The sequence below is a fragment of the Dendrobates tinctorius genome, unplaced genomic scaffold (genome assembly GCF_039654945.1).
Source record: "Dendrobates tinctorius isolate UK_male_01 unplaced genomic scaffold, ASM3965494v1 ptg000040l, whole genome shotgun sequence".
NCBI classification, from domain to species: domain Eukaryota; kingdom Metazoa; phylum Chordata; class Amphibia; order Anura; family Dendrobatidae; genus Dendrobates; species Dendrobates tinctorius.
In genome coordinates, this window is record NW_027361708.1 from 2,591,993 (window position 1) to 2,613,616 (window position 21,624).

General features: G+C 46.0%; 1 protein-coding gene across 5 annotated transcripts in view; it reads right to left on the reverse strand.

Moving 5' to 3' along the window:
* The window catches only part of RASGEF1A (RasGEF domain family member 1A), a 651,261-nt gene that overhangs the window by 35,306 nt on the left and 594,331 nt on the right, over positions 1 to 21,624 (reverse strand). The window contains exon 1 of one of the 5 annotated variants that reach the window (XM_073574787.1): positions 7,634 to 7,863. The exons of 3 other annotated variants lie outside the window; for them this stretch is intronic. In XM_073574787.1, the coding sequence (XP_073430888.1) occupies positions 7,634 to 7,657 (24 nt within the window). In that variant the 5' untranslated portion in view covers positions 7,658 to 7,863. Of the gene's footprint in view, positions 1 to 7,633; positions 7,864 to 21,624 lie in introns of those variants that run through there. One more of the 5 variants, XM_073574782.1, reaches the window with a different exon arrangement.

The following is a 21,624-nucleotide window of genomic DNA, read 5'->3' on the forward strand; positions in this document are numbered from 1 at the left end:
CGGACAATATCTGACATTTCTCTGTATAATGTACAACATTTTCATGAGTTTTCTCGGACAATTCTTCACAGTTGTCAAGATCTCTACTTGCATTCATTCAATAGAAACCTTTTATATGTTTTTTCCAGGGAATAAAAAGTCATTCCCGGCCAAATAGTGATCACATATGCTCCCAGTACCATAGTACAGAAATTTTAGATGCAGCATAGACAAGGATATACAAGATATAAAGTCCTTTCAGGAACTATAGGAGCACTAGGTGAGAGGGTGGTTACTTCGCTTTCCTTTCAGACTATGATGTATCCAATCTCCCATACATGAGACGGTGGCAACAATTCCTAGGTTCTTGTATGTATCAGTATGGGTGCGACTTTTCTATTTGTTTTAAGGCCCCTATTGTTTTGGAAACAGAGAAGGAGTTAAAAAAAAAGTTTCCCTAAATACTCTAAAGTTAAACCTCATGAAAACCAAAAAATCTATAATAGGACGGAGAATAGACGGAATGTTGCCATGATGAAAATCTTGGGTTTTAGCTTGTTTATGCTGATAAATAACGCGTAGATTTACCATCTTACATGATGCAACAGTTCAATGAATTCACAAATCTGTAAATTATTTACTTAGGGGAATTCAGGCAGGATAAATAATGGAAAATTCAAGAATGAGTTAGTTAAGTAGATGAGACAGCTGTAGCTTTTAAAAAGCAAAAAAAATGCATCTACCAATGTACTAGAAATGGCTTAGCAAATTAGTTGTGCTCAACACATTTGGATAAACCCTTAGAAGTAGCCTAACGAAAAACGCGCGTCTGGGGTGCTTCTCGGCTGGACATCCATACTGGTCGGCTTTCTTATGTTATATCAATTATCTTTCCTTGTTATCGTGCTGCCTTATACCATTGTTTTTACTGCTATTCCACCTCTCTCCAGGGTCAGTGTTCTGGGTTCTATGCAAACTATAGGAATTTATTATTGTTCACTGGGACTGATTGCTCATCTGTAACTAACTGTGCATATGATATGCCCTAGCTTCAGACATTCATATAATTGATGTGCATTGACCCATTGACTTTCCTGGTTACATTTGCACTGTATTACGTGGTTTGCTGTGTTAAACCCCCATCACACATAACGATGTCCCAGCGATCCCACCAACGATCCGACATGGATGGGATCGCTGGGACATCGTTAGGCTGATCGCTGGTGAGATGTCACATAGACAGACCCAGCGATCAGGACCAGCGACACTGGACGCTGGTTTCTAATGTAAACGTCGGGTATCCAGGAGCTGTGGCTCCTGGATACCCGACGTTTACATTAAAAACCAGCGTCTAGCGTCGCTGATCTCTCGCTGCCACACGCAGCGATGCGCGCTGGGCAGCGGGAGACCAGCGATCGAAAAACGGCCCAGGCCGCTCGAGCACGATCAGCGATAACCAGCAGGGGGGCCGCTCGCTGATCCCAGTCACACACAGCGATCTCGCTGGCGTGTCACAAAATGTGATGGGGCCCTTATAATCTGATTCATTAAGACACCAGTATTCAGTGAACCCAATGGGACTTCCTATGTGCTATTTAAAAGGTTTTCACTTTGCACAGTAACTCTTCTGATATTGTGCCTCATTGTGTGTGAAAATATTCCTTCTGATATGGGGTAAATTTGATTGAACTTTCTAAATTCTTACCCAATGGTCTCATTTGGAAGTTTATTTTGCCATTTTTTGATTAAAGCTATTTTTGGCCACATTCTCTTGAAGATTGCTTGCTTGCCATGTTGATGTCTTGTAATACTTTGGCGGGGTAGTGTGGCGAGCACTCTTGAAGATACGTGGTGGTGGTAATGTGGGATGGCAATCCCCGTAGTAGAGTAAGTCTCAATCACCGCACACTCTTGATAGATGCTTGTGAGGACTTTATTGTACAGATATAGATGCAGCAATAACAAAATTCATGAGTAAGGAATTGGTGCAGGAATAGAGAAAATGGTGAGGCGACAAGAACATAACGTTTTGACTCTCATATGGTCTTATTCATATAGTCGCTGTTGGCAATGTTCACTGAACGGTATACAGGATATTTTGTTTGCAAAGGACACCTGGGTCCAGGGTAGGTCCGGCGAACCTACGTCGTTGATTGTAGGCTGCAACGTATACTTTGGGTTTGACCGAAAAGGAAATTAAATAATCTTTTATAAGGGCTGAAAATCAGATAAGTGGGTGCTTGGAAAAAAAACACGGTCCATTTGAACATGGCAGAAATCGGCTGATGACTGAACAAAATGCCCGTTCGTTAGTTGGTTGCATCTTCTATGTGGCCTAAAAGATAATTGTTGACAGCGACACATCTCCCTTGTGTAAGCAGAGGATGTGCTGTGGATAACTTCCAGACTGTAGGGGAATAAACGATCACATTAGCGATCAGTCCTCCCCATACAGTTTGCACCCGTGCACATGTCTCATGTCCCAAAGGTCCTCTACTGAGCACTGGTCATAGTTTTGTATAGTTGATCGGTACTAGTCATGTCAGGAAGCTTCCGGTCTAAACGCTTTGTGAAGCGAGTACTGGAGTTGGTATAACTGATTATAAGCCCCAATTCCTGCCAAGGCATGTGTCTTCACTGTATACTGCACATAATGGTAAATTACAGATGTCATACTCTAAAACTATTTTGTGCGTAGACCAATCACTTTCATTCTTCCTTTTTGGTAAAACCTCTTTTCAAGACCCACATCAAAGCAACCTCTAAAGTATGAAAGTTGTATAAGATCTGTCCTTTGTAAAGCAAAACAAGTGAAAGGAACAAAGGTCATTAGCACTTAAGCACGGCATGAGAAAAAAAAACCTTGGATGGCTTACAACCCCACAGAAAGGTTAGGACAATAATCCCACGCTTTCCATGGAGCTTCAGAGACCAAGCTAAGGAAGCTCAATACAACACAAAGCTATAAAGGTCAACATGACCCTCACAAAATAAGATGTCTAACAAGGACTAATGATGGCTACAACTCCCTGGGCAGCACAAAGTTCTACCTAGTTCTCTCTTAGTGAGCCCAAAACCCAATATACTAGTCTGCATAGATACAAAGAGTCTATACCATTAAGAATGTCATGTTTTTCAACAACTAGAATAACGTTTGAGTTGCCAGGGAAGTGACTTCTGTTGTTTGTCCACAAAAGCAGAACATAATCTATAAACTTCTAAATGCCAGTGACCTATTTTTCATAGTCATCGAGATGTCTAGACCATACATGAAGCTATTAAGGAATAAACGAGTAAAAATGGTGCTTGTAATCAAATATTGAAGATGTCCTCTATCTGATAATGAACAGAGTACATGATGCTCCTCCAGAACAGACACTTAACAGCCTGAGACTCGTGAAGCATGTCACAAATTAACCCTTTGCAAGGAAGGGCTCCATATTCAAACATTTCATTTTTGGCATTTTGTTAACATAACTTGGAAACCACACACATTTATGTCAAACAGACCAACATGTCAGCAGCTATATCCATTCTAAACCCACCATGATCTTCTGGAATGATTTATTTCACAGGCAGGGAGACAATTAGGGTCATGTACTGACCACTCAGTTGTCAGCACTAATACTTTAAATTGCTACCGTGACTGACCTTGAGGTCTCAGCTATACAACAGAACTGCCCATCAATGAGCCCCAGGACGTGAAAAGCACAGGACTATCCTCTAGTAGTACCTATTGTGAACCCTGGACCTATGGATGCCATGCGAGAAGAATCATATAGTGGTTTAGTAAGGCCATGCCTAATCCATGGGAATGGTGAGGTGCAAACATACAATGAAATGACATGTAGCCATAGGTAAATCAGACAAGGCTATATCTGATCTGATCAGAATGAAGGCAAAGTACAGTAGCTGACAACTGCACATGTCCACTATTTAGTAAGACCCTTAAGGTACTGTCACACTTAGCGATGTACCAGCGATCCCGACCAGCGATATGACGCGGTCAGGATCGCTGGTACATCGCTAAGTGGTCGCTAGTGAGCTGCCACACAGGCAGATCTCACTAGCGACATCGCTGGGGACGGGGATCGCTACTTACCTGTCACACCAGGCGATCCTGCGTCCTCCCGCCCGGCTCCACGCGTCGCTCGTCCTCACAGCAGGAAGCGCCACAGGAAGCTGACGACGAGAAACAGTCCTGAACGTTCTCGCGCGATCAGCGATAATCAGCGGGGGAGCCGGTCGCTGGTAAGTATCAGACACAGCGATATCGCTAGCAATATCGCTATAACGTCACTAGTTATAGCGATATTGCTAGCGATATCTCTTAGTGTGACATGCCCTTTACAGTAAAGACCCCGTTACACGCATCAATGTCCCAGCGATCCCACCAACGATCTGACGTGGATGGGATCGCTGGGACATAGCTGATCGCTGGTGAGCTGTCACATAGACAGCCCCACCAGCGATCAGGACCAGCGAGCAAGCTGGTTTCCAATGTAAACAGCAGGTATCTAAGAGCCGCGCGGCTCCTAGATACCCGCTGTTTACATTGGAAACCAGCTCCCAGCGATGCGTGCTGGCCAACGGGAGACCAACGATCAAAGAACGGCCCAGGACGATCCTGCACGATCAGGGATCCCCAGCAGGGGGGCCGGTCACTGATACATGTCACATGCAGCGATATTGCAGGCGAGATTGCTGTGTGTGACGGGGCCTTAAGACCCTTACTCAGACTGTGACAGACGGAGCATCTGGACAACTGGACAATTGTCCGAGGGTCTCAAGTGAAAGGACAGATGATGGCCAGTAACGTTCTGCCACCTTTCCTGATTATCCTAATTCTTGGCTCATTATTCGCTGGTCAGAGCTGACTTTTTAATTCATTCTTTCATTGTTTTTAACACAATACGTTCAGACTGGTTTGTCCGCATTCGTGAAGCTTATATTATTTCTTATTTGCCCCATTTAAGGAGAGTTATATTTAACAAGCACTTCCTGCTAGAAAGCAGACTTTTTTGGGGAAGTCAACCAAAACATGAAGACATGTACAAGGCTGAAAAATATCAGAATTGTCTGTCTACAGGAGAAGCATTGTGGAAAAAACATGCAGGCAGAGGAAGAATGGGGAAATTCCTGACTTGTTTGCCATCTGAAAAAAACAAAGCAAAAGGCAGCACCTGCTCCATGCATCATCATCAGAAGGGTAACCACAAGTACAATAAACAAGCGCTTTCCATGGGGATCTGTGCGTGGCCCAGAATTGTGTGCCTGCTGTGTACATATGCCACCCAATGTGCATCCACTCTATACGTACCTTGCTCTACGTGTATCCGCTCTATACGTACGCCGCCCTACGTGTATCCCGCTCTATATGTATCCTGCCCTACATGTATCCCGCTCTATATACACATTGCTCCATATGTAACCCACTCTATACGCACATTGCTCCATATATATCCCGCTCTATACACACATTGCTCCATATGTATCTGCTCTATACGCACATTGCTCCATATGTATCCCGCTCTATACGCACATTGCTCCATATGTATCCCGCTCTATACGCACATTGCTCCATATGTATCCGCTCTATACGCACATTGCTCCATATGTATCTGCTCTATACGCACATTGCTCCATATGTATCCCGCTCTATACGCACATTGCTCCATATGTATCCGCTCTATACGCACATTGCTCCATATGTATCCGCTCTATACGCACATTGCTCCATATGTATCCCGGTCTATACGCACATTGCTCCATATGTATCCCGGTCTATACGCACATTGCTCCATATGTGTCCTGCTCCATACGCACATTGCTCCATATGTATCCTGCTCCATACGCACATTGCTCCATATGTGTCCTGCTCTATACGCACATTGCTCCATATGTGTCCTGCTCTATACGCACATTGCTCCATATGTATCCGCTCTATACGCACATTGCTCCATATGTATCTGCTCTATACGCACATTGCTCCATATGTATCCCGCTCTATACGCACATTGCTCCATATGTATCCGCTCTATACGCACATTGCTCCATATGTATCCGCTCTATACGCACATTGCTCCATATGTATCCGCTCTATACGCACATTGCTCCATATGTATCCGCTCTATACGCACATTGCTCCATATGTATCCCGGTCTATACGCACATTGCTCCATATGTATCCCGGTCTATACGCACATTGCTCCATATGTGTCCTGCTCTATACGCACATTGCTCCATATGTGTCCTGCTCTATACGCACATTGCTCCATATGTATCCGCTCTATACGCACATTGCTCCATATGTATCCGCTCTATACGCACATTGCTCCATATGTATCCCGCTCTATACGCACATTGCTCCATATGTATCCCGCTCTATACGCACATTGCTCCATATGTATCCCGCTCTATACGCACATTGCTCCATATGTATCCGCTCTATACGCACATTGCTCCATATGTATCCGCTCTATACGCACATTGCTCCATATGTATCCGCTCTATACGCACATTGCTCCATATGTATCCGCTCTATACGCACATTGCTCCATATGTATCCCGCTCTATACGCACATTGCTCCATATGTATCCGCTCTATACGCACATTGCTCCATATGTATCCGCTCTATACGCACATTGCTCCATATGTATCTGCTCTATACGCACATTGCTCCATATGTATCCGCTCTATACGCACATTGCTCCATATGTATCCGCTCTATACGGACATTGCTCCATATGTATCCCGCTCTATACGCACATTGCTCCATATGTATCCCGGTCTATACGCACATTGCTCCATATGTGTCCGCTCTATACGCACATTGCTCCATATGTATCCCGGTCTATACGCACATTGCTCCATATGTATCCGCTCTATACGCACATTGCTCCATATGTATCCCGGTCTATACGCACATTGCTCCATATGTAACCCTCTCTATATCTACACTACTCTGCAGTATTTGGATCACACCAGGGATTCCTCTTTCCAGACTGATACAAATAAAAACCAATGGCACAGCTCTGTTCTTTTAGTGTATTACATAAAATGCTGAGGAGCTGAGCTGATGATTGTGCAGTCTGTGCTGACCCGATGGTTGTAGAGCCTGCAGCCATACTTTATGCACCCTGCAGTGAGGCTCAGCTCCACCATCACTGAGTCCTGCCAAGTGGCTTCTTGCACTTCTATAAACTTTCCCGCTGTCATGTGGGGTGGATGACAGGCTGTCAGGGTTTTGGATGCCATGTGGACAGCCTCAGTGAAGTTGGGCTTCAGTTTATGGGAAATCCAGATCCACTACAGAAGCACAAAACGAAGCTATTGACTTACATGGCAGCCACTGAGTGATATCACTGTGATGGATCCAGCAAAGACGCCTGCGATAATATTACAAAGCCCCCACTGGAGAAGAGACATGTTCAGCGCCCCCTAAGCACTGGCTGTCAGCTGGGACCCCCGGCAGTATGCAGCCCCCCTGACATCTCCAGAATCCATTCATTCTCCACTCAGCCCTAGTCACTGTCAATTCCTGAAGCAGTGAACTGATGAGACAATCCGGAGCCATTCTCTCTCCCACTCACTCTCCTGGTGGGAATCTCCAATATCTGCTGCAGATGAGAATACGGAGGAGCCGCCGCTTACCCTCATGTTTGGCACCATACGCATAGGGTGGCCGGAGTCCTCAGCTGCTGGGAGCGCTGTGGCCGGTTAGGCAGCCCGCATTATTCCGGGGCTTCCCGCCAGTCAGTGTGTGAGCGGCTCCCGGTTATTCCTGCGGGGTGTGAGCGGCTCCCGGTTATTCCTGCGGTGTGCGCTCCCGCCTGTGGCAGCTCAGGCACCAGTGCGGCTCCTTGTCGTGTCGCTGCTGTGTCTTCCCCTCGGTCCCGCCTCCTGCCCTTTTTTGGAAGCCCGTGCGCTCGTACAACAGGTTCCCTTTCTCCCCGCCCTCCCCTCTGTGGACTGGGGCACAGGCTCACGGGTGACCACCCACCTCACGCAGCCATCACTTTCCGTGGGCCACTTTCTGTGAACAGTCCCCACCTCACGAGTGTGAATGTGGCCATATACACCCCAGAGTTCGCCCAGAAACCCCGGACAGTCCGTGGAATGGCCACTCTTTATCCACGATCATATCAAAATGTGGAGGCGTCTGTGATATTTTTGAAGCTAATGAGACGTATTTCGATTATTCTGACTATTATCATGTTACAGGTCGCAGTGATGGAGGCGATGCCTTCCTATCAGGGTTATGGCCAGAGACTTAGCGCACTTATGATTTATTACGCTTTTACAATGTGTCCAGAAAATAGATCGGCAGCCTGTGACTTTGTTTTATAAGGTGTCCACAAAAAAGAGTCAAGTTGGTAACCGGCTGTGCCCACGATCCGGATGAAGCACCTGTCCGCTGCATCCAAAGCGCTGCTGCCATCTATTGCAGGTGACTCCCCATGTGATCACTGAACCGTGCGGGGTCACCGCGTCCAACACATTCTATGGGTGACATTTCTCTTCCCCAAAAGAGAAAATGACATGCTGCCGTCTGGAGAGACACCTGGCATGTCCGCCTCCATGTCCGCCAGTGCACGCATAGTGGGCACGGGATTTCTTGAACTCTCATCCGCTATGCTGTAACATCTGGGCGCTGCAGATGTACACAACACCGGCAACAATTCCTGAACATGGGCATGTACCCTGTCACACACACAAGCACACCACATTTATACAGTCATTATACATACAGTATATACATACTGTATATATATACATGGGTGTATGTATATATCTATATATATAATCGTCTTATGTCTGTCTGCAATGCATACCACAAAAGGGGGGTGAGGGGTACCATGCATACCACGACAGGGGGGTGAGGGGACCATACATACCACGACAGGGGGGTGAGGGGACCATGCATACCACGACAGGGGGGTGAGGGGACCATGCATACCACGACAGGGGGGTGAGGGGACCATACATACCACGACAGGGGGGTGAGGGGACCATGCATACCACGACAGGGGGGTGAGGGGACCATGCATACCACGACAGGGGGGTGAGGGGTACCATGCATACCACGACAGGGGGGTGAGGGGACCATACATACCACGACAGGGGGGTGAGGGGACCATGCATACCACGACAGGGGGGTGAGGGGACCATACATACCACGACAGGGGGGTGAGAGGACCATGCATACCACGACAGGGGGGTGAGGGGACCATGCATACCACGAATGGGGAGTGAGGGGAACATACATACCACGACAGGGGGGTGAGGGGACCATACATACCACGACAGGGGGGTGAGAGGACCATGCATACCACGACAGGGGGGTGAGGGGACCATGCATACCACGAATGGGGAGTGAGGGGAACATACATACCACGACAGGGGGGTGAGGGGACCATGCATACCACGACAGGGGGGTGAGGGGACCATACATACCACGACAGGGGGGTGAGTGGTACCATGCATACCACAACAGGGGGGTGAGGGGACCATGCATACCACGACAGGGGGGTGAGGGGACCATACATACCACGACAGGGGGGTGAGAGGACCATGCATACCACGAATGGGGAGTGAGGGGAACATACATACCACGACAGGGGGGTGAGGGGACCATGCATACCACGAAAGGGGAGTGAGGGGACCATGCATACCACAAAAGGGGGGTGAGGGGACCATGCATACCACGAAAGGGGGGTGAGGGGACCATGCATACCAGCAAAGGGGGGGTGACGGGACCATGCATACCAGGAAAGGGGGGTGAGGGGACCATGCATACCAGGATTGGGGGGGGCATTATTGCATTATTATTAAATTTTCATAAAGAAACTACATACATATTCTAGAATACCCGATGTGTTAGAATCGGGTCACCATCTAGTATATATATATATATATATATATATATATATATATGGGGTGACCTGGCATTTGTGCAACCGCACTGGAGTTGAAGCTGTGAGGGGGTCTTGCTACCACCTCCAAAACAAGCAGCTTCTGGCAGAGCCAGAGACACATTAATGGACTACAAAGTATGTATATATACTGCTCAAGAAAATAAAGAGAATACATCCTAGCACATTGTGTTGTCTAAGTGTTCCCTTTATTTTTTTGAGCAATATATATATATATATATATATACATATATATATATATACACATACAAAGAGCCACCAATCTAATATATAATTACCTTGTAATGTCTTTACTTCCTGTTCTGTCCAGATGTGTCCGGATCCCAGAATTCCAAGCGACGGAAGTTCACCGACTGCCATATTTGGACACCCAAGTGATGGGTGTCTCAATATGGAAACTGCTGGTGCTACCAGCGGAACACCTTCGCACCACACACACACACACACACACACTGTATATGCTGTATGCACCACACATGCACATACACACACACTGTATTCGCCGTACGCAGCTTCTTGCGTGGCACCACCAGTGGAACACCATTGCGAACACGCCGGGATCAGCCGAATGATTCACTGACCGCCACCATCTTTGTACAGGAGGAGCACATGCACAGATGCAGTGAATCATTCGGCTGATCCCGGCGGCAGATGCGCGACGTGTCTACAGGCAGAGGAAGCCGTCACATTAAAGGGGTTTTCCCACGAACGAAAGTTAATTTTAAAAATTGTCTGTGTCTGACCGTGTCCGGAGCATACCACATCTCCTGGGCAGGGGAGGAAGCAAAAGACAATACTGACATTACAGCAGGGGATCACAGAGGATTGATTTTGTAAGGTAAAATATTTCACTGACTCTTTTTAAACAATATTTTACCTCACAAAATTTATCCTCTGCGATCTCCTTTCAGAATTGTCTTTTGCTTTCTCCCCTGCCCAGGAGCTGTGGTATGTTCTGTACACGGTCAGACACAGACAATTTTTAAAATGAACTTTCATTCGTGGGAAAACCCCTTTAAAAAGCAAATATCAAATCCAACATCAAAAAATACCAAGAATATACCATCAAAGAAATGGACGGCTATCCAAGTTACCGCAGAAACATGACAAGGGGGATAGCACATGGGGTAGAAAGGTCAAAGAGGAGAGCACAGACGGGAGAAGTCAGCACATGGGGAAAGAGAGAGTGGATAGGTGGGTGAGCACATGGGGGGGAGAGATTCTCAACGCTGCAAAGCCTGCCCCCATTGGACATTATTGCCCTCCCGATGCGATAGTATCGGGCCTCCATCTAGTAATCCTATAAATGCTATATGGTGGGTGCAACGCTCTTTGGACACTTTCTCATTAGGTCCAATATAAAGTATGAAGACAAATACGCCTATATATGTATTGTATGTGTGGTAATTAGCTTGTTCTTGTGTCCTCTGAATTGTAAAGAGCTGCAGAATACATGGACACGCAACGGTTTATTGTTATTATAGTATTATTACGTATTCCAGTTCTCAATGCTCTTATTTATGGAGATGACCAATGTAGCCATCATACTAGCTCCTCTTGGTGATGGGCGAACCCGTGGATGTTCAGGTCTTGCGGGTTTGGCCAAACACTTAAAAAAGAAGACAGATGACTGCGTGGAAAACAGAGAGAAGTCCGTGTTCAGGGCCCATGCATCAAGCATGGACACTAGGTGTTTGGTACAGACCCCGAACTTTCCTGATCGGGTTCGCCCATCCCTAGTTCCTACTCATCCTTCCTATAGTTCTGTAAAATTCTTCATTATCTAGCGATATGGGAGCAGGATATATTCTCCATAGCTAGCAGATTTGTCCTAGGAAGTCTACATGACCCCCTCTGTAGGTGCTACATATAATGGAGGGAGGTTAGTTGTCACTTCTCTTTCCCAGAAACAGATATGACTGAATTCATCTGAATGTATACTTTCTGTGTACTGAGCTTGGGAATAAATCTAATTACCCTTAAACTGAAAATGCCCATGGGGTGCAATGTGATAGGAGACACAGGCATCTGTCTGACATATAACACTTGTATAGCTCCTGGTGTGAACATCACAGGTATGCAGGAGCCATGACACTGCAGTAGTGACTGAGTGCACAGTATCACGTGCCGCCGGATACAAAGCTGTAGGTGATGGGAGGATGCACTCAGAATCAAATGACAGTCTGGAGTTCATGGACATGTTCTCATTTATTTTGGCATTTAAAAATCTGTTCTCCAATTGAGAAAGAAAGGTGCTGGACTAGCAAGTTGTGATTAATGAGTAGAATGCTAGGCTTGCAGTACACACTGACACTGCTGGATAGCAGCAGTGACCCCTTTCTCCGGTATGTGTGGTGACAGTTTTCTCACGTACCGGAGACACTGACACACGTAGACCCATTCAAATAAATGGGTCTATGTACATGTGCATGTTTTTCCACGCACCGGGTGTCCATGTGCAAAACACGCAGACATGTCCATTTTCTCATGGACACAGGGACCGCAACACGTGCGCACGGAGGACAGTGCACACACTGTCCTTCATGTGCATTAACGGCTGCCGGGGAAGTAGCGCTTACTGTAGTGCTCTTCCCCGGCAGCCGTCCATGTGGTCCAGGTGGCACACGGATATTTCCGGGCCCGGAAATATCAGGACGTGTGAAACCAGCCTTAGGTATATTCAGACAATACATGTCCTGGATATTGTTTTTAGTAGTAGAGATTATGTCATTTAATTCCATAACCCATTTTTCCCAATTGGGCATCGTATAAATGCTGGCCAAGGCTGATTTAGGTTGCTAGCATGGGGCAGATAATAAACATTAGGTGTGCGCCATGTGTCCTGGCACACAGGAGAATCAGATGAGCAGATTGTGAAGCATCTGGAGCAGGTTGACTTGAACATATAGATAGTTTTGTTTTCATAGGAATGCTAAATGGCAGTACTTCACCAGCGCAGAGATCTGTGCACTGGTGATAACGTGACTCATATTGTTGGCAACTAGAATATGTTTTCCCCCTGAAGCTGAGTCATAGAATCATAGAATCATAGAATCGTAGAGTTGGAAGGGACCTCCTGGGCCATCTGGTCCAACCCCCTGCTCAAAGCAGGATTCGCTAAATCATCCCAGTCAGATGTCTGTCCAGCCTCTGTTTGAAGACTTCCATTGAAGGAGAACTCACGACTTCTCGTGGCAGCCTGTTCCACTCATTGATCACTCTAACTGTCAAAAAGTTTTTTCTAATATCTAATCTGTGTCTCCTCCCATTCAGTTTCATCCCATTGCTTCTAGTCTTTCCTTGTGCAAATGAGAATAAAGTTGATCCTTCTACAATGTGACAGCCCTTTAGATATTTGTAGACAGCTATTAAGTCTCCTCTCAGTCTTCTCTTTTGCAAACTAAACATTCCCAAATCCTGCAACCTTTCCTCATAAGACAGGGTTTGCAGACCGGTCACCATTGTGGTCGCTCTTTTCTGAACTTGCTCCAGTTTGTTGATGTCTTTTTTAAAATGTGGTGCCCAAAACTGGACACAATATTCCAGATGAGGTCTGACCAAAGAGGAGAAGAGGGAAATAATGACTTCACGTGATCTAGACTGTATGCTTCTGTTAATACATCCTAGAATTGCATTTGCCTTTTTTGCTGCTGCATCACACTGTTGACTCATATTCAGTCTGTGATCTATTAGTATACCCAAGTCTTTTTCACATGTGCTGTCACTTAGCCCTATTCCTCCCATTCTATATATGCTTTTTTCATTTTTATTGCCCAGATGTAGTACTTTGCATTTCTCCCTGTTAAAAACCATTCTGTTAGTTGCTGCCCACTTCTCCAGTTTATTTAAATCTTTTTGAATCCTCTCTCTCTCTTCTCTAGTATTAGCTATCCCTCCTAGCTTTGTGTCATCAGCAAATTTAATCAGTTTACCCTCAATTCCTTCATCTAAATCGTTGATAAAGATGTTGAACAATACAGGGCCCAGGACAGAGCCCTGTGGTACCCCACTTGAGACATTCTTCCAACTGGATGTGCAGCCATTTACGACCACTCTTTGGGTCCGATCACTAAGCCAGTTATGAATCCACCTAACAGTTGCCTTGTCCATTCCATACTTAGTCATTTTTTCAATAAGGATTGCATGAGAGACTTTGTCAAATGCTTTGCTGAAGTCAAGATATACTATATATACAGCATTTCCTTGATCCACCCAATCAGTGATACCGTCATAGAAGGAAAATAAGTTAGTCTGACATGACTTGTTAGTTACAAACCCATGCTGACTCTGTTTAATCACTTCATTCTTATCCAGGTATTGACATACATGTTGTTTAATAATTTGTTCAAAAATCTTTCCTGGTCACTAAAGGTTCTTACATTCCCAGTTCTGGTGTAAACTTTAATTCATTGTGCTTGTTGGTCAAGCACAGCATATATAACACGCGCTGCCATGGGCTACAAAACCATAAGTAAGAAGCTGGGTGAGAAGGAGACAACTGTTGGTGCAATAGTAAGAAAATGGAAGAAACACAAAATGACTGTCAATCGACATTGATCTGGGGCACCATGCAAAATCTCACCTCGTGGGGTATCCTTGATCATGAGGAAGTTGAGAGATCTGCCTAAAACTACACGGGGGAACTTCTTAATGATCTCAAAGCAGCTGGGACCGCAGTCATCAAGAAAACCATTGATAACACATTAAGCCGTAAAGGTTTAAAACTCTGCAGTGTCCGCAAGGTCTCTCTGCTGAAGAAGGCACATGTGCAGGCCCGTCTGAAGTTTGCCAATGAACACCTGGATGATTCTGTGAGTGATTGGGAGAAGGTAGTATGTTCAGATGAGACAACAATTGAGCTCTTTGCCATTAACTCAACTTGCTGTGTTTGGAGGAAGAGAAATACTGCCTATGACTCAAAGAACACCGTCCCCACTGTCAAGCATGGAGGTGGAAACATTATGCTTTGGGTGTGTTTCTCTGCTAAAGGCACAAAACTGCTTCAACACATCAATGGGAGAATGGATGGAGCCATGTACCCTAAAATCCTGAGTGACAACCTCCATCCCTCTGCCAGGACATTAAAAATAGGTCAGGGAAGGGTCTTCCAGCAAGACAATGACCCAAAACATACAGCCAAGGCAACAAAGGAGGGGCTCAAAAGAAGCACATTAAGGTTATGGAGTGACCTAGCCAGTCTCCAGACCTTAATCCCATTGAAAACTTATGGAGGGAGTTGAAACAAATAAATTTACATAATTTATACAATGTGATTTTCTGGGTTTTATTTTTGATATTCTATCTGTCAATGTTAAAATTAACCTACCATTAAAATTATAGACTGTTCATGTCTTTGTCAGTGGGCAAACGTTCAAAATCAGCAAAGGATCAAATACTTATTTCCCCCACTGTAGGTAAGAAAGAGTGGCCGCAGTGTCTCCACATAGTCCCCCCATAGTACTATAGTACGCATAGCCTCTCACACTCCCCTAAACCCCATTGTCTGCCATTATGGGTGTACGGATGCTTGCTATGCATCTTCTCTTTTCTTCAGACACCTCAGTGATAGGGTCATTCAGTGTGGGCAGCAATGCAATGTAATAGTCAGGTTGTACAGCCACATAACTGAATGGAAATAGCTACAAATGCAAATTACAGAGGTTTTACCACAAACAAGAGAAGAAATGAGAGTCTGGAATCTGGCAGTGTTTTCACAGCACACATTAGGGCTTCCCAGGCCATATAGGGGTGTACTGTATTACACTTATTATGCCACCAGGGAAGATTGACGTCACCGGTCACCAATTAGGAATGATGACATCACTTAAGCAATGGAACTGACAGGCAACACAAAAGCCCAGCACCAACATCATATCTGTAGAAATAATCATTGCAGCGTGCTTTATTTCAATTTATTCAGATGAATACAGAGAGCTTGGGATCTCACAGGGGGAGATTCAGCCCACAGGTGTACGTGGGAGGTTGCTGTGGGGGCGAGAATTAGAAAGCCTGCGACTAAGCTCTGCACATGGCAGTTGAATGGAAAGAGGAACTGCAAATTAATTGCGATGAAATGGAAATCCTTACACAGCGCTCAAAGGGGAATTCTCAAATGTACTTGTCGCTTCATTTCTGGAATCACAAAAGTTTTCCAAAAACTCCTAACAAAAAAATAATAGCAAGAACAAATTTCTAGCGAGTTATAACGTGACTTTGTAATGAATAAAAACAATGTTTGTTGTAAGACTGTGGCTGCTGGTATTGCCTCAGTAGGAATTGCAGGTTATTTCCATTCATATAACCGAAAATATATAGAAGTCATATGATTATGGAGCACAAAGGACTGAGAGATACAATGTGAAACTTGTAGAACAATGGTACACTTGGATGATCTCTGTAATATTCTTACATGTGAAGGGGTCTTAGCATATAGAGAGAACCCCCCCACAATCTAGGGTAAAGACTGATGTAACACGCATCTCTCCTGTAAAGAGTAACAAACATCAATCCTGTAGCGAAAAAGTAACAGGCATCTCTCCTGTAGCGTAAAGACTAGCAAGCATCTCTCTTGTAGAGTAAAGAGTAACAAACATCTCTCCTGTAGAGTAAAGAGTAACACGCATCTCTCCTGTAGAGTAAAGAGTAACAAGCATCTCTTCTGTAAAGAGTAACAAGCATCTCTCCTATAAAGAGTAACAAGCATCTCTCCTATAAAGAGTAACAAGCATCTCTCCTGTAAAGAGTAACAAGCATCTCTACTGTAGTGTAAAGAGTAACAAGCATCTCTCCTGTAGAGTAAAGAGTAACAGGCATCTCTGCTGTAGAGTAAAGAGTAACAGGCATCTCTCCTGTAGAGTAAAGTGCAACAAGCATCTCTCCTGTAGAGTAAAGAGTAACAGGCATCTCTCCTGTAAAGTAAAGAGTAACATGTATCTCTCCTTTAGAGTAAAGAGTAACACACATCTCTCCTGCAGAGTAAAGAGTAACAAGCATCTCTCCTGTAGAGTAAAGAGTAACATGCATCTCTCCTGTAGAGTAAGGCCTGTTTCACACTTCCGTTTTCTGGCGTCAGTCTAAATCCGCTAAAGTGTTGAAAAACAGATCAGTTACATATTTGGAAAAAACTAATGTACCGGATCTGTTTTTTTGAGAGAGAGAGAGACTTTTCTGTGCCAGAACGGATTTTGAGGTTAAATTTATGGGAGGAAAATTCTTCCGGGCATGCTCAGTATGGTAAAACGGAATGCATCAACTGATTCCATCCTGTGACGGATCCGCCACCCATAGGCGTCCATTATACCAGAGGACGGACGGCAATGGATCCGTCACCAGCCGTCTTTTCGATGCAGACAAAAAACGTTCCTAGGGACGTTTATTCTGGCTGACGGATGCTAATTTTATGGCGGACCTGTCGCACGACGGACCCAACGGAAGGTCATCCATCACAATCCGCCGCCAATACAAGTCTATGGGGAAAAAGACGGATCTGCCAGGCAAATCCGTCAGATCCGTTTTTTTGCGTTTTTTTGCACAAATGGTGGATTTTCACTGACGCCAAAAAACGGAAGTGTGAAACAGGCCTAAAGAGTAACAGGCATCTCTCCTGTAGAGTAAAGAGTAACAAGCATCTCTCCTCTAAAGAGTAACAAACATCTCTACTGTAAAGGGTAACAAACATCTCTCATATAAAGAATAATGAGCATCTCTCCTGTAAAGAGTAGCAAACATCTCTCCTGTAGACTAAAGGGTAACAAACATTTCTCCTGTAGAGTAAAGAGTAACAAACATCTCTCCTGTAGAGTAAAGAGTAACAAGTATCTCTCCTGTAGAGTAAAGAGTAACATGCATCTCCTGTAGAGTAAAGAGTAACAGGCATCTCTACTTTAAAGAGTAACAAACATCTCTCATGTAAAGAATAATGAGCATCTCTCCTGTAAAGAGTAGCAAACATCTCTCCTGTAGACTAAAGAGTAACAAACATCTCTCCTAAAGAGTAACAAACATCTCTCCTGTAGAGTAAAGAGTAACAAGTATCTCTCCTGTAGAGTAAAGAGTAACATGCACCTCTCCTGTAGAGGAAAGAGTAACAGGCATCTCTCCTGTAGCGTAAAGAGTAACAGGCATCTCTACTGTAGAATAAAGAGTAACAGGCATCTCTCCTGTAGAGTAAAGAGTAACAAACATCTCTAATGTAAAGAGTAACAAACATCTCTCCTGTAAAGAGTAACAGGCATCTCTCCTGTAGAGTAAAGAGTAACATGCATCTCTCCTGTAGAGTAAAGAGTAACAGGCATCTCTTCTGTAGCGTAAAGAGTAACAGGCATCTCTCCTGTAGAGTAAAGAGTAACAAACATCTCTACTGTAAAGAGTAACACGCATCTCTCCTGTAGAGTAAAGAGTAACAAACATCTCTCCTGTAGAGTAAAGAGTAACAGGCATCTCTCCTGTAGAGTAAAGAGTAACAGGCATCTGTGGCGCCCCCAGGAGTATGGTCGCCACAGTGGCATTACCTTCCTCCTAGGGAGTGTGATGTCATGCTTGGAAGCAATGAAGGTTCTCTCTGTCAGTTAAACACAACACACAACATAGCTCCCACTCCAGGCCAGCAGAGGGAGCTCTGAACCCAAAACTGTGGGGAAGAGCTGCTCTCTGTGGCCAGGAAGGGAAAATTAGGATTTTGTGTGAGGAGGGCAACGTGTGTGGATGTGAGGAGAGGAGCTGGAAGACTGAGCAGAGTTCAGCGCTCAATTCTAGCTATAGTGCATGATCTGGAGCCTGGTCTCCAAGGTTGTACGGATACTGATGTTCCTGCAGCAGGAACCGGAGGAACAGGAAGCTGTAAATGCTCTGTTCCCACATAAGACTCGGAGGCACAACAGCAACGTGTGAGCCAGAAGAAGAAGGCTACAGCTGTCTGCCATACGAGGGAGTTCTAAAAGAGAACAAGCAAGTGGAACTTCAGTGTAACACAGTACTGCAAGTACCTCCGATAAGCGCTAGTAAGGAGACTACACAACCCATCTGCATAGAGAGATTCCTACGTTGCTTCCAGGCTGCCCAGCCTCTGTTCCATCTGTAATCTGGACCCTGGACTGCACTTAGAAAGCACAGTAAAGGTAACGGAAACTGCACTCTGTTGTGTCATTGCATTCTTCCTGCAAACCCTCCAGCACTGGTACATCACTGTGCCAGACACTACACCCTCTTCCTCAACACCTATTACTACTGCCCTGGGACCACAGTTCCACCTGTGGGGAGCTATTACATCTTGCTGCCTTATACCATCTGTCCCAGAGGATCTGCCTGCAGCGTCGGCTTAACCCCTTTATTGCCAATCACCACAGGTGGCGTCACGTATCATCCACTTATAAACTTTAACCAGACACTCTTAACCCCTTTTACATGGACACCCAGGGCCATGGACCGGGTCACCGCTACTGTGACACTTCCCTCTGAGATACCGGCCCGGTACCGAGTACCCCACTGCCCTGGCGGGCGATCCATTTTGGCGTCACGAACAGGATTTACGGAGCCCGGTGTCCCTGGGTCCTGTGTGCCAGAGACTGTGTTGTGTGCCATAGACTATCTGTGCAATTGCCGCCATTACCCCGCCGCTTGGCGCGCGCAGGAAACCAAAGGGGCGGGCAATCGTGGGCGGAGCCAATGTGCCACCCCCCAGGAGTATGGTCGCCACAGTGGCTTTGTCTTCCTCCTAGGGAATGTGATGTCATGCTTGGAAGCAATAAAGGATCTCACTGGCAGTTAATTACAACACACAACACATCTCCCACTTCAGGCTACCAGAGGGAGCTCTGAACCCAAAACTGGGGGAAGAGCTGCTCTCTGGGGGCCAGGAAGGGAAAACTGGGAGTTCGTGTGAGGAGGGCAATGTGTGTGGATGTGAGGAAAAGAGCTGGGGGATTGAGCAGAGAGTTGAGGCTCATTCCCAGCTATAGCGCATGATCTGTAGTCCGGTATCCAAGGCTGTATGGACACTGATGGTCCGGCAACAGAAACCGGAGGAATAGGAAGCTGTAAATGCTCTATTCCCACATAAGACTCAGAGGCACAACAGCGACGTGTGAGCCAGAAGAGAAAGGCTACAGCTGTCTGCCATATGAGGGAGTTCTAAAGAGAATAAGCAAGTGGAACTTCAGTGTAACACAGTACTGCAAGTACCTAAAACTAAGCGCTAGGAAGGAGACTACACAACCCATCTGCCTAGAGAGATTCCTAAGTTGCTTCCAGGCTAGCCAGCTCCTGTGCCATCTGTAATCTGGACCCTGGACTGCATTTGCCAAGCAAAGTAAAGGTAAAGAATCTGCACCCTGTTGTGTCCTTGCCTCCTACCTGCAAACTCTCCAGCACTGCTACCTCTCTGTGCCAAACTCAACACCCTCTTCCTCAACACCTCCCCTCTTCATCTACTCTGCCCTGGGACTACAGCCCTGCCTGTGGAGGGCTACACCATCATTGCTGCACCCCACCATCTGTCCCAGAGGATCTGTCCACAGCGTCGGCTTAACATCTTCATTGCCGAACACCACAGGTGGCGTCACAAATCATTCACTCATAAACTTTATTCCATCACTTAATCTCTTTTACATGGGCGCCCAGGGCCACGGACCAGGTCACCGCTGCTGTGACATTGCCCTTTGAGAGACCGGCCCGATACCGAGTACCCCACAGCCCTGGGAGGGCGACCCATTTTGGCGTCACAAACAGGATTTACGGAGCCCGGTGTTCCTGGGTCCTGTGTGCTAGAGACTGTGTTTTGTGCCATGGACTATTTGTGCAATTGCCGCCATTACCCCGCCGCTTGGCGCACGCAGGAAACCAAAGGGGCGGGCAATCGTGGGCGGAGCCAATGTGCCACCCCCCAGGAGTATGGTCGCCACAGTGGCATTGTCTTCCTCCTAGGGAATGTGATGTCATGCTTGGAAGCAATAAAGGATCTCACTGGCAGTTAATTACAACACACAACACATCTCCCACTTCAGGCTACCAGAGGGAGCTCTGAACCCAAAACTGGGGGAAGAGCTGCTCTCTGGGGGCCAGGAAGGGAAAACTGGGAGTTCGTGTGAGGAGGGCAACGTGTGTGGATGTGAGGAAAAGAGCTGGGGGATTGAGCAGAGAGTTGAGGCTCATTCCCAGCTATAGCGCATGATCTGTAGTCCGGTATCCAAGGCTGTATGGACACTGATGGTCCGGCAACAGAAACCGGAGGAATAGGAAGCTGTAAATGCTCTATTCCCACATAAGACTCAGAGGCACAACAGCGACGTGTGAGCCAGAAGAGAAAGGCTACAGCTGTCTGCCATATGAGGGAGTTCTAAAGAGAATAAGCAAGTGGAACTTCAGTGTAACACAGTACTGCAAGTACCTAAAACTAAGCGCTAGGAAGGAGACTACACAACCCATCTGCCTAGAGAGATTCCTAAGTTGCTTCCAGGCTAGCCAGCTCCTGTGCCATCTGTAATCTGGACCCTGGACTGCATTTGCCAAGCAAAGTAAAGGTAAAGAATCTGCACCCTGTTGTGTCCTTGCCTCCTACCTGCAAACTCTCCAGCACTGCTACCTCTCTGTGCCAAACTCAACACCCTCTTCCTCAACACCTCCCCTCTTCATCTACTCTGCCCTGGGACTACAGCCCTGCCTGTGGAGGGCTACACCATCATTGCTGCACCCCACCATCTGTCCCAGAGGATC